Source organism: Miscanthus floridulus, chromosome 17 (assembly GCF_019320115.1).
Source record: "Miscanthus floridulus cultivar M001 chromosome 17, ASM1932011v1, whole genome shotgun sequence".
NCBI lineage: Eukaryota > Viridiplantae > Streptophyta > Magnoliopsida > Poales > Poaceae > Miscanthus > Miscanthus floridulus.
Genome location: NC_089596.1, coordinates 41,361,116 through 41,374,305, shown reverse-complemented (window position 1 = coordinate 41,374,305; position 13,190 = coordinate 41,361,116). Strand labels below are relative to the sequence as shown.

At 49.5% G+C, this 13,190-nt stretch overlaps 3 protein-coding genes and 1 pseudogene across 3 annotated transcripts; 3 read left to right on the top strand and 1 right to left on the bottom strand.

Annotated features, from left to right (window-relative positions):
• The first annotated feature begins 743 nt into the window (after nt 1-743).
• LOC136516306 (endoglucanase 15-like) lies at nt 744-3,158 on the top strand. Its single transcript, XM_066509668.1, is given in 5 exon segments — nt 744-1,001; nt 1,154-1,567; nt 1,694-1,783; nt 1,872-2,713; nt 2,715-3,158. Coding segments are annotated over 5 exon segments (1,785 nt in total). The 5' UTR covers nt 744-794; the 3' UTR covers nt 2,947-3,158.
• Nucleotides 3,159-3,417: 259 nt separating this feature from the next.
• On the top strand, nt 3,418-7,976 carry LOC136516305 (putative receptor-like protein kinase At3g47110). Its single transcript, XM_066509666.1, has 6 exons — nt 3,418-3,709; nt 4,908-5,062; nt 5,401-5,618; nt 5,773-6,385; nt 6,474-6,989; nt 7,105-7,976. The coding sequence occupies exons 1-6, from the start codon at nt 3,507-3,509 to the stop codon at nt 7,215-7,217; spliced, it is 1,818 nt and encodes a 605-aa protein (XP_066365763.1). The 5' UTR covers nt 3,418-3,506; the 3' UTR covers nt 7,218-7,976.
• LOC136516307 (serine/threonine-protein kinase Aurora-1-like) lies at nt 3,716-4,563 on the top strand (annotated as a pseudogene).
• Nucleotides 7,103-11,450, bottom strand: LOC136515575 (pentatricopeptide repeat-containing protein At3g49170, chloroplastic-like). The gene is given in 3 exon segments (XM_066509125.1): nt 7,103-9,799; nt 9,802-10,810; nt 11,325-11,450. Coding segments are annotated over 3 exon segments (2,442 nt in total). The 3' UTR covers nt 7,103-8,492.
• Between the last annotated feature and the right edge of the window lie 1,740 nt (nt 11,451-13,190).

Genomic DNA, 13,190 nt, shown 5'->3' with positions numbered 1-13,190 from the left:
TTGGCCGTGTACACACTCCGATGCTTGCTCTCTCCACTGAACCTGGACGTTTTGAACCAGCGCCAGAACGACATAAATTGTGGGACAGAGGGAGTACCTTTCTATTTATTTTCTTTGAAACAGTCATAAAAACATCTCTCTATTTTCATTCATTTGGAAAAGGTAAAAGCCAAAAAGTAGGGTTCAAAGTGTTACAAAAATTATACTTCGTGAAAACAACCGCTCCTCTAAGAAAACAACTTCAGATTCTACCATTTTGGTTGATGTTATGCTTTTTAGCAGCAGAAGCACTTTATGGAAGCTCAACCAAACACAGCCGAAATCTCGTGTGCTAAAATCAACAAGACCATTGTATCTGATTGCAACAAAGGAGCATAGCACCTGTTCTTTTAATTTTCTTTATTTACTTATTGAAATGCAAACTGTGGATGCCTATCCATTTTGGTGACCGTAAAATGTATGCAGGAATTTTTTTTTAAAAAAAAACTGAATGTATACAGGAAATGCATGCAACAAAGAGAAAAGGGAAAAAAGAAGAAGAAATTTGCCGCATCATGAGCATACAAGAATCGATCGAGCTAAAGTCCGAAAGGTGATCGATCGAGCTGCAGCCTGGTACACAAGTAGTCAAGCCCAGCTTTGAATCTCTATCCATGTCCCTTGTTCCCTCCAAATCCAATTTTATAAATACCTCTGCTTTGAGCTCCCTCCAAAGTCCAAAGCCAACCAGAGACACCCTGCACACTCACTCTGGTACAGTACATACAGCTCGCCTCACTCACTGGTGCATTGCCATGGCCATGAACGTGATTGCGCTACTTGGCCTCTTGGCACTTGCATCGGTGGTGAGGACGGCTTCCGGGGCCGGCGGCCATGACTACGCCGCGGCATTGAAGAAGACCATCCTCTACTTCGAGACGCAGCGGTCCGGCGTGCTCCCGCCCAACCAGAGGGTCACCTGGAGAGGGAACTCGGGTCTCTTCGACGGAAAGGCCAACGGAGTACGAACAATGCGCTTCGTAGCACTAGTCATTATTCATCAAAGTTCAATGCTGTTGCTAGCTAGCATTGTGAGTTTGTGACCATGGCAGGCAGGGCGCGTTGCTGTGCTGAACAAGATTTTTTTTCTCTCTGTTTTTGTCTCGCCGGCCAGGTGGACCTCGTCGGAGGGTATTATGACGCAGGGGACAACGTGAAGTTCGGCCTGCCGATGGCGTTCACGGTGACCATGATGTCGTGGGGCATCCTGGAGTACGGCAGGCAGATGGCGGCGGCCGGGGAGCTGCGCAACGCCATGGACGCCGTCAAGTGGGGCACCGACTACTTCATCAAGGCCCACCCGGAGCCCGAGGTGCTGTACGGCGAGGTGGGCGACGGCGACACGGACCACAGCTGCTGGCAGCGGCCTGAGGACATGTCGACCAGCCGCCAGGCGTTCCGCATTGACCCCCAGAACCCCGGGTCCGACCTCGCCGGAGAGACCGCCGCGGCCATGGCCGCCGCCTCCCTCGTGTTCCGCAACACCTACCCGGGCTACGCCAACCTGCTCCTTGAACATGCCAAACAGGTATTTTGCATTATAATTTACTAGGACAGTTCCTCCCAAGTGCCCAGCCCAATTGAGCAGAAATCGTGACATAACATTGCACCTCTAGATTCTGATTTGCAATGTGTCCTATGTCGTCGTTTCCAGCTGTTCCAGTTCGCCGACAAGTACCGCGGCAAGTACGACGCCAGCATCACCGTCGCTCGCAACTACTACGGATCCTTCAGCGGATACGGGGTAAGTCAGCTCAGCTGCAAACACGCACAATGGCCTTCAACTTCAATTCAATGTCGTAGTACCTGACAACCTGGTTCCCGTGGTCCAGGACGAGCTTCTGTGGGCGGCGGCGTGGCTGTACGAGGCGACGGAGGAAGGGTGCTACCTCGAGTACCTGGCTCGCAACGGCGACGCTCTGGGCGGCACGGGCTGGTCCATCAACCAGTTCGGCTGGGACGTCAAGTACCCCGGCGTGCAGGTGCTGGCAGCCAAGTTCCTCCTGCAGGGCCGTGCCGGTGCGCACGCCGCGGCGCTGCAGCGGTACCGGCAGAACGCCGAGTTCTTCGTGTGCTCCTGCGTCGGCAAGGGCGCCGTGAACGTGCCGCGGACCCCGGGCGGCGTCATGTACCACCAGCGCTGGAACAACCTCCAGTTCGTCACCAGCGCGTCGTTCCTGCTGACGGTGTACGCGGACTACGCCACGGCGCTGCCCGGCTCCGGCGGCGCCGTGCGGTGCCCCGCGGGCGCCGCGCGGCCCTTCGAGATCCTCGCCTTCGTCAGGTCCCAGGTGAACTACATCCTGGGCGACAACCCGCGGGGCACCAGCTACATGGTCGGGTACGGCGGCAGCTTCCCGCGGCAGGTGCACCACCGCGGCGCCTCCATCGTGTCCGTCAGGACGGACCCGTCCTTCGTCAGCTGCCAGGAGGGGTACTCCGCCTGGTACCCGCGGCAGGCCGGCAACCCCAACGTCCTGGAGGGCGCCATCGTCGGCGGGCCCGACGAGTACGACGACTTCGCCGACGAGCGGAACAACTACGAGCAGACGGAGGCCGCCACCTACAACAGCGCGCCGCTGCTCGGCGTCCTCGCCCGCCTCGCCGGCGCCTGCGGCACCGGGCTCGAAGAGTTCCAGGCCGCCGCGAACCATACATCGTCGTCGCCGCACGACGTACTACCGCTACTCGGTGGCGGTGACCAACAGGTCGAGGAAGACCGTCCGGGAGCTCCACCTCGGCGTCTCGGAGTTCCGTGGCCGGCTCTGGGGCCTCGACAAGGCGCGGTACGGGTACGTGCCGCCCAAGTGGCTGCCGGCGTTGCGCGCTGGCAAGAGCCTCAGGTTCGTGTACGTTCAGCACGGGACGCCGGCCAACGTCTGGGTCACCGGCTACAAGCTACTCTGAAGTCACGAAGTGACTGTGGCAATGTGCTAGTAGTAGTAGCAAGCTAGGATTGGAGTTTGGTGAGTTTGTTTAGCTGCATCGTAATTTGGTTAGGTTGCTGAGGATGGAGTGAAGAGACCGTAGTAAAATTATGCGCGAGTGCTTATCCTCTTCCCCCCAAGGCGAAGAGTACCAGTGTGTCGTATTTTGTTAGGTTGGCGAGGACTTTGAGAGATGGACTGATGGAGTAAGTGTTCATCCTCTTGCCCTTGCGAGTTATCGAATGTTATATTTGAAATGCGAATCAAAATTACTATTTTTGTTGTGTTTCTTCTAGCATTACGTCCGCGTGAGATCAAACAAGCGACTGTTCGCCCAGCGAGGCAAGGCGAGCGCTCGCCCGGCAACCAAAGTCCAAACGTGCCATACGGCTCCTGATGGCAAAGTCTCTATCTTCTCCGCCGACGACTCTTGCGATTTTGGATCGCATCGCATCCCATCATTTCCTGGGACCTCATTTCCTCCTTCCTCCCAATCCTCCGGTCACGCTCACGACTCAATCTACCGTTCCAACAACGTCCATGGCGGCCGCCGCCTCCGGCTCCGCCACCGGCGGCGGGGCCCGGCTCGTGGACCGCTGCATCGACGCGGCAGCGCGCGGCCCCGCCACTGTGGAGGCCTGGCGCCGGCAGCGCCGCTCCCTGGAGCGCCTCCCGGCCCCGCTCGCCGACGCGCTCTTCCGCCGCCTCGCAGCGCGTCGCCTCCTCTTCCCCTCCCTCCTCGAGTAAGCTAACTGCACCCCTTTTTAAACTCGTCCTCGCGCTGCCTAGTCAAGATGCTCGACGCCCGGATAGGGGAGTTTATGGCTTTTTGCCATTTTTCGCCTCGCCTCGCCGCTCCCGGTCCCCCATCTCTACCCATGCCTCCTTCCCCTCCGCGCCGCTCTTCCAGCCATGACGATCGCCACAGAGTCGCGCGGCAGCGAGGACGGTTTTCCATGCGAACGAGAAGCGATGGGTACTGTCTGATTTCGAGGTTGGGAAACTCTTGGGAGGGCCAATTTTAGCCATGCTTATCTAGCTAGAGAAAAGAGTAGTAGTCAGATTGTGGCTTTGAAAGTTCTTTTCAAGAGCCAGCTCAAACAATCTCAGGTCGAGCATCTGCTCCCAATGTTGCCAAGGGTGTACAAGGAGTTGACAAGATGCAAGCATTTCTGGGAGAGGCGTTCAGCAACTTTTATTGCATCATTGGCTAGAGCTCCGATCTACCTTCATGGGAAGCATGTTATCCATCAGGACATCAAACCAGAAAAATCTTTGGTTGGAGCCTTGGGTCAACTCAAAATTGCCGACTTTGGCTGGTCTGTGCGCACCTTCAACAGAAGACGGATTATGTGAGTACATGATCACCATGTTGACATATGGAACCTGGGTATTTTGTGTTATGAATTCCTTTATGTGGTCCCACCTTTTGAAGGTAAGGAGCACTCAGAAACATACAGAAGGATAGTAATTGGAACCTTCCGTTTCACCTGCCACAGAGGACTTGATTTCTTAGATGCAGCTTCCCCACCACAAGGTTCTTGAGCACCGATGGATTGTCTAGAACGCCGACCCTTCCGGCATGTACAGAGGGTAGAACCTCCACCAATTCGAGGGGAATGATTCTTTCCACTGTTGTTTATGGCTCCAGCCCTACCAACTAAGCTTCTGTCGCCCGAACTCCCCAACCCAAATTGCATCTTGTAGCACCATGTAGCTCAATGGATATACCAGGCAATGTGGATTAGCGTTTGTGTGATGGGGCCGTGACCTTGTATGGCAAATGGCGCTACTAATGTAGCATTCCCTGTTGAACAACCTTCTTACTCATTTATATGAATACTATATACCTGTTAAAAAAATGTCCTGTACCTTCTTATTGGGTTTGCTATTGTTCCTCATGTTGGTTCGTGGCTGAATCATGTCTGCCATCGTGTGTAGGGTGTTTGGCCGGTCGGTGGAGGAGGTTGACCTGAGTGGATTTCTGTCCGTGGATTCTGAGTGGCTGGCGTACCTCGGCTCCTTCCGGTACCTGAGGGTCCTGAAGTTGGCGGACTGCAAGAACGTCGACAATGACGCTGTCTGGTCGCTCTCTGGTGAGATGCTGAAACTTCTTTGATCATATGATTACACTGTGGGCATGGGTGGATCCAGAATACAGAACCATCGATGTCATGTCACTAGTGTTCAAAAGAACGATTGCTGGTCATGTTTCTCTTAGATCAACACTTTAGCCTTGGGCGTACCCAGTGCAGAGAGCTCCCGCTCTATGCGGGGTCTGGGGAAGGGTGTCAGTGGCAAGCCTTACCCTCGCCTGTGCAATGAGAGTGGATTTTTAAAATCCATTGCTGTCAAGTGACATCATCAAAATAGCCTTGCTTCGCCCCTGCTTTTGAGTTCTATTATTTGCAATATAATTTCCTTGTTATTTTAGGAATGAACACATTAAAGGAGCTGGACTTGTCAAGATGCAAAAAGATCTCTGATGCTGGCATCAAACATATAGTGACCATTGAAAGCTTGGAGAAGCTGCACTTATCTGAGACTGAATTGACGGACAATGGAGTGATGCTCATTTCTTCACTGACAAATCTAAGTTTCCTTGATCTGGGTGGAATTCTCATGACAGACAAAAGCCTAGAGTCTTTACAGGTATGAAGTCTTATGGTGTGCCACCGTTTTCTTTTGCTATCTAGGTGCCTGTGTTGGAATTGCCAACCATACATTCAATCTACTAATACGTGCCAACTGATTTCTTTTTGGTTGCATGTACCAGAGATTTCTTATAGTTGTATTATTGTTCTAGGAATTGACAAGACTTGAGCATCTTGATATATGGGGTAGTGAAACTACAAATGAGGGAGCTTCTGCTCTGAAATCCTATGCAAGGCTGCTATTCTTGAATCTTGCGTTGACACGTGTCAACCATTTATCAATTCCTCCAACCACACGCTGTCTAAATATGAGCAACTGCGAAATTCATTCTATTTGTGCTGAGGATTCTGAAGTTTCTGTTCCTCTAGAAAACTTTATTGTCTCTGCAGCTACATTTGGCAATATTGATAAAGTATTTTCTAGCATCCAAGCAAGCTCACTGACACATTTGGACTTGTCTAGCTGCAAGTTAAGCAGCTTGTCTTTCTTGGAAAAGATGAAAAATCTAGAGCATCTGGACCTTAGCTACAACATAATAACTGATGGTGCAATTGAACATATTGCGAAGCTTGGAACAAACTTGCAATATTTGAGCCTCAAGAATACTGGAATAACTTCACAGGCACTACGTATTCTGGCAGGGACAGTTCCAAACCTCACCTCACTGTCTTTAGCTAATACAAAAATTGATGACTCTGCTCTAGCATATATTGGCATGATACCGTTGCTGCGAACGATAGATTTAAGCCAGACAAGTATCAAAGGTTGTGCTCTTGCTTACTAAATATTTTGTTTCCTTGATTACATCAATTTACTTTCTGCCGCAGAAAAATAAATTTTATCTTATGGCAGGTTTTGTTCACACTGAAGTAAATTCGGAGAAGTTGTTGTCTATGTCTGCATTTGAGCATCTCAAATATCTGGAAAGTATAAATTTGGAGGATACACCGCTATCAGCTGAAGTTATACCTCCCTTGGCATCCTTTGCAGCACTGAAATATTTGTACCTGAAAAGTGATTTCTTGTCTGATCCTGCCTTGCATGCGCTCTCTGCTGCCTCCAATTTGATCCACCTTGGGTTCTGCGGGAATATATTGTCGAGCTCGGGGCTTTTACAATTTGTACCCCCTGCCACACTCTGTGTGTTGGATTTAAGTGGCTGTTGGATCTTAACAGGCGATGCTATTTCAACATTCTGTAAGCGTCATCCTACGATTGAATTGAGGCATGAGCTCATGCAGGAAGTTCAGGCAAATCTTGGTGGTTCCCAACTTCGTAAACCTAGACGTAGACGATCACCACATGTGAAAGCAGAAGTTGGAAACAGTTTTACTGGCCCAAGTAGGCTACACGATATCTGTTTTGTAGGTGAGGATGCAAGATATTCTGTCGTGTCCCTTCACTTCCTGTTAGAAATACAGTCCTAGTTGAAGCTTTGCATTTTACAATATATTGATAACCAGTTTGCCTTTTGTTTGAACAGATGAAAGGATAAAATACAGCAAGGAGGAATTTATGGAGCTGCAAAGCCTTGCTAATCCAAATTCGTTAATGCTTGGTGTGTGGCTTCCACCAGAACTGCAAAGGCCCAAATGATAATTTTGGATCTTAATTTCTTATGCATTTGCTGCCAGCATATCATAATAATCTTCCTTGAGTTATTCTTAATATGACAAACTTTTGAAAATGAAGCATCAAACATGTTAGTTCCAAATTATAGTTCACTTTGGTTTTGTCCTAAGTCAAACTTTTCTAGCTTTGACCAGATGTTAGTTCTAAATTATAGTTCACTTTGGTTTTGTCCTAAGTCAAACTTTTCTATCTTTGACCAAATGTTTTGAAAATATATTAACATATATGCATTCAAATAATGCTCTATCCAAATGTATTTCATGAAGAATCTAAAGAAACTAATTTGATGTTCTAGATGTTGGTACATTTTTCTTTAAACTTGGTCAAACATAAACAATTTTGACTTGAACTATAATTTGGAACAAAGGGAGTACAACTAGAGTTAGCACAAACAAACAGTCAATCATATGGTTAGAAAAGGTGGGTCTTGGTCTGTCCTGCTGCAAATATGCCAAAACAGATGGTCAATCAATTAATTTTGCCATTTGCATTGGGCTCTCATCAGTTGATCATGAATCCAGCTCTCTGATTTGTGATATTAATATCTTTCTCTGGAGTTTCCTTTTGGTCACGTGAAACCTTTTACACCCTTTGGCCTTTGGGCGCTTTGTAACTAAGGGAATTTCATTGTGGTCTACCATTGTCCATGTAAACATTTTCATGGGTGTATATCCTTACGACACCCATTCTGTGCCTTTTTTTAATCAAAGTTCAATGAAAGAATTACCTTACTCAACAAGCTTGTTATGGTTTATAATCGTGTAATGATTTACAAGCTTTCATGGCTGTACTGTATGCTTAAACTCACATATGCAAGCAGTTATATGTTGATTCATCCATAAAATGATATTAATAGCATGCAGATATGAGTTTATCTTGCCTATTTTGGACATGTTTATCTTGATTTGCAATGAAATTTACATGAAAGTTGTTTTCATCACCTGCAGTCGGCAATTAGGTTCTGAAAATTCTGCTTTCATCTTGCGATGCCAGTCAACCAAACTGATGGTAAAGCCAAAACAATTTGTATTTATGGTGATAGGAGGGTGCATATAACTGTACAAATTCTATAACCGTAGTATAAACTATCACAACAACTCATGCTTTGTATAAACTATGATTTTGTTAAGTGCTACAGAAATTATGAACATGGCCGCTCACTGCCAATAATGGTATGGTGCGCCAGAACTCTGTACATGGCTCTTCAGCTAAACGTGACTACGTGAGCCAGCTTGCTTGTTACCAGTATTCTCTGCATGAGCATTCCCCATCCTTCATCCTGTGGAATCTGTTGCTATCTCTCAATATTATCTCCCTACCAGTAGCCTTAGAGACATACTTGAGTGCTGAATGACAATCAGCGCATACACGGAGGTTCTTAAAGATCCTTATTGGCTTTGTTGCTGATGTACAACTGATCAAACCGAATGCAACAGCAATCTTCTCGCTGTGCTGAAGCAGACACAGCTCCTTAAGCTCATCCGACATGTCATGGAGCACTATGCTGGTGTCTGGTACATAGCCCATGACTTTGATTTCTCTTATCAGTGTATCCAACTTCGTATAGATCTCTGCTTGTGGATGGTTGGTATCACCAGCTCGAAACTCGTGAATGGTGTTCTCAACATGCATCCAGCTCAACCCTTTTTCTTTCATCAGATTTTTATCCCTCATTAGACTCCTTACCCTAGCTACTTGATCCCACAAACCAGCATCTGCATACAAGTTGGAGAGCAAGACATAGGGGGCTGGATCTAGTGGTTCGAGCTGTATGACGTGGTTAGCAGCAATCGCACCGATATCCATGTTGTTGTGGGTCTTACAGGCACCAAGGAGTGTCTTCCAGGCCAATGCGTCTGCTTGACAAGGCATTTCGTTGATGAAATCTAGTGCTTCTTCAACAAGGCCTGATCGCCCAAGCAGATCAACCATGCAAGCATAATGTTCCATCCTTGGTATGAGTCCATGATCCTTCTGCATCATTGTAAAGCGTTCCTTCCCTTCTTTAACTAGACCGGCATGACTACATGCAGATAAAACAGCAATGTATGTGACATCATTTGGTTTCACCCCAGCTGCGATCATATCATGAAACAATTCCAGAGCTCTCGCTGCATACCCATGTTTCGCCAAACCACTAATCATTGAAGTCCATGAGATCACATTATGGTCATTCATTTCATCAAAGGCTTGGCAAGCATCTACTAGGTATCCACATCTAGAATACATAGACACAAGAGAGTTGCCTATGGCTCTATCTGACACAAATCCAGCCTTCAGTGAGAGGGCATGCAGCTGTTGACCTCTGGTTAGTAACCCTACACTAGCGGCGGCACTGATCAGACTAGCAAATGTGAAAGTGTTGTTTCCTAACTCCATTCTTTCAATCTGATAATCTTGATAAGTGTTGCTCCTCCCAACTCCGTCTAAATTGCAGCTGAAGGGTACCATGTTCTTTTCATACAGCTGGTCAAACGCATGTCTAGCTTCCTCCATGGAACCAGATTCAGCATACATGCTTACTAGAGCATTCCCAACAACGTTAAGTCAGCTAGGCTGGATTTGACGCAGTGGGTATGAATTTGCCTGCCTGAATCTTGATCACCAAGGTTAGCACACGCCTTAAGCATACTAGAATATGTGATATGGTTTGGTCTGATGCCTTCATTTAACATCTCGCAAAACAGTACCATCACCTGGTTGTCCTGCGATCCACGATGCACATACCCTGACAAAAGTGCTGTCCATGACATCACATTATGCTTTGGCATCCGATTGAAGACTTTCCTCGCATTGTGCAAGGACTGTCCATTGTGAGACTTTGCATACATGTCCACAAGTCCACAGCTCACGCAACTGTCTGATTCCAGTCCAAGCCTGAGCGCTAGAGAGTGCAGTTGCTGCCCCAACCTGAATGATCCCAACTCTGCACAAGCCGATAACATACTGCTCATGGTGTACTGATCCGGCTGAAATCCATTCTCCAACATGTCAGGAAACAATTCTGAAGCCTCGTCAGAATAGCCACTTTGCGCATACCGTGTAATCAGCAATGTCCAGACGACAACCGTCCTCTCGAACAATCCATCAAACACCCTGCGCGCCGCCACCAAATCCCCATTCTTCGCGAACATGTCAATCAGAGCGCAACCCACCGAGACGTCAGTGCCCCAGAAACCCAACTCGAACACCAAACCAAGAACCGCGCCACCAGCCGAGCGGAAGAGCTCGGTGACGAAGCAGGCCTGGGCCGCGGCGCACAGCGTGAACGCGTTCGGCAGGAGACCCTCCTCGAGCGTCTCGCCGAACAGGCGGAGCGCCTCCGCCTCCGCGCCGTTTCGCGAGAGGCAGGACGCCATGGCCGTCCAGGAGACGAGGTCCCGCAGGCCGACGGGCATTCCGTCGAACACGCTGCGCGCGGCGGCCACGGCGCCGCACTTGGAGTAGAGCGTGAGGAGCGAGTTGGCGACGACGGCGTCGGACTCGAGGAGTGACCCGGTGCGGAGGAGGCGGGCGTGGAGAGCGCGGCCCAGGCGGAAGTGGTTTCGAGATTGGACCTGCAGTTACAGGTGCAAGGGTGGTCGGTGCATAACAGATCTGCACCGGTTCGAGAAGCTCTCCAACTTCGTCGGCGTTGATGACCCACGTGATGGATCCGACCGTGAAGATCTGGCCGGGCTGCGGGAGGGACAAAGAGCCTACGGAAAAAACCATCTTGTTCGACAAGGAAACAGCACGCACACCTCTACCTAGCGCGTCAACTGTCGATAGAATATCGTCGGCAGTCCACCGAGGGGTATCCCGCGATGGTAGATTGATCGACAGAGGAGCGTGTGATCAAGAACAAGAAGGCAACAGAGACACACGAGTTATACAGGTTCAGGCCGTCAGTACGACGTAACACCTTACTCCTGTGGTCTGTTGGTTTGTATTAGCTATCGTATGATTTGCCGTGAATTTGTAGGGAGTCCATGCCCGCCTTATATAGTCTGGGGGGCTAGGTTACAAGTCGGTTAGATCTAAGAGATAACCGGAAAGTAATAACAGATTACAAGAAACATGGGATCGTACGTATCCTATCAGATCTCGTAACATCTTCAGGATATCCTCTCCGTGCCTTGCGGGGTTCGCCGAGCAGAACCGTGTCCCGCAAGGCTCCTTCTTGCGGGCTAGGCCGCCCCTGGAGGCATAGCCCATGTGTCCTGCCGTGGGTATCCGGGGTCGTACCCCCCACAGCTAGTCCCCGAGCGTCTTATACCCGTTGTGCAACGCCGTCTTGAGACTTTCCGAGCAGGTGCGAACCAAAACCGAGCTGTCCAAATCATGATCTGACCACCATAAGGAGTCGCCGAGCAGTTGTGAGCAGCTGCCGAGCAGCGTACAACATCGCCGAGCAGTGTGCTCTGAGCACGGCTTGTCATAAGGGTGTAAGGAGCTCAAGTCCAAAATTAAAAATTTCTGCATGGTAAAGGGAAGTGTGCCCACTTAGAATCCGAAAACGAAGGTAAAGATACCTGGTTTTATCTTTTAGAGGCTCGGAGTCTTTCAGAAAAACAAACACATTCACCGCAAGGTGAAGTGTGCCCTCTTAGTCCCCGAGCCTGATAGTAGGTGACGTAGTCACGTGATGCCAGGCTCAGAAATTAGCAAACCGTCCGAGCAGGCAGCCAGTCCCCGAGCGTAGCCTCCAGACAAAAAACAAACACATTCACCGCAAGGTGAAGTGTGCCCACTCAGTCCCCGAGCCTGACAGTAGATGATGTAGTCACGTGGTGCCAGGCTCAGAAATTAGCAAACCGTCCGAGCAGGCAGCCAGTCCCCGAGCGTAGCCTCTAGACAAAAAACAAACACATTCACCGCAAGGTGAAGTGTGTCCACTCAGTCCCCGAGCCTGACAGTAGGTGACGTAGTCACGTGGTGCCAGGCTCAGAAATTAGCAAACCGTTCGAGCAGGTAGCCAGTCCCCGTGTTTCTGGCGTAGATATCGGATAAATCAAACCGCGGTGAGAAATTCAGAGTAATGGGTGTACAGTATCAGTTACTAAGCCTCATTAAAATGCGGAGAATTCGGAGAATAAGTGGCGGCGATAAATGAGCGGCGTGGGCTACTGTGACACGATAGCCCAAGTTGCGGCCCATTAAACCCTTTTGGAGGAATCGAAGTAGCGCTGATCGCGGGAACTGTTTCCCAAAAACCCTCAGAGTCAAGGGAGAGTGGGGAAAGTGCTTTATAACCGCACCGCCACACACATCGCCTCCTACCTCTGTCAAGCCACCCTACTTTCTACCTTCGCAATCCCTGTGCTTCACATTCCACACCAATCGCGAGCATTCGCCTCCAACCCTAGGACCAATCCATAGGAAATGGTGCTGAAAAAAAGGAGCCGCAAAGCCAAAGAAAGTGGCCACCGGAGTCAGCCGCGACGAGGAGTGGGTGTCGTCGAAGACGTCGGCGGTGGATCTCGATAAGATGGTGGCGGCGGGCGTTCTCCCAGACCGTCTCACTGCTGGATGGAGGCCAGCTAGTGGTGAGCCCTTCCCGACACCACATACTGATGAGGCTGTAGTATTTGAGGATTATTTCTGGCGAGGATTAGGGTTTCCTGTCCACCCCTTTCTGAGGGATCTTATGGAGTTTTGGGCGATTAGCCTCTGTAATCTGCACCCCAACACTATTCTGCATGTTTCTATCTTTATCCATTTCTGCGAGGCATTTCTCGGTGTTCTTCCGCACTTCAACCTCTTCAGGCACCTATTTTGTCTGAAGAAGGGGGGTAGCGGTTCCAAGGTGGTCAGTGGCGTTTACCTACAACTCAGGATGGGATGGCCAGCGAATACATCAGCGTTCCCCTAAATACCTCCCTCAAAGGTTGGAATGCCAGATGGTTCTATATCAAACAAAGTGACCCAATGATTCGATGCGACATCCACCACATT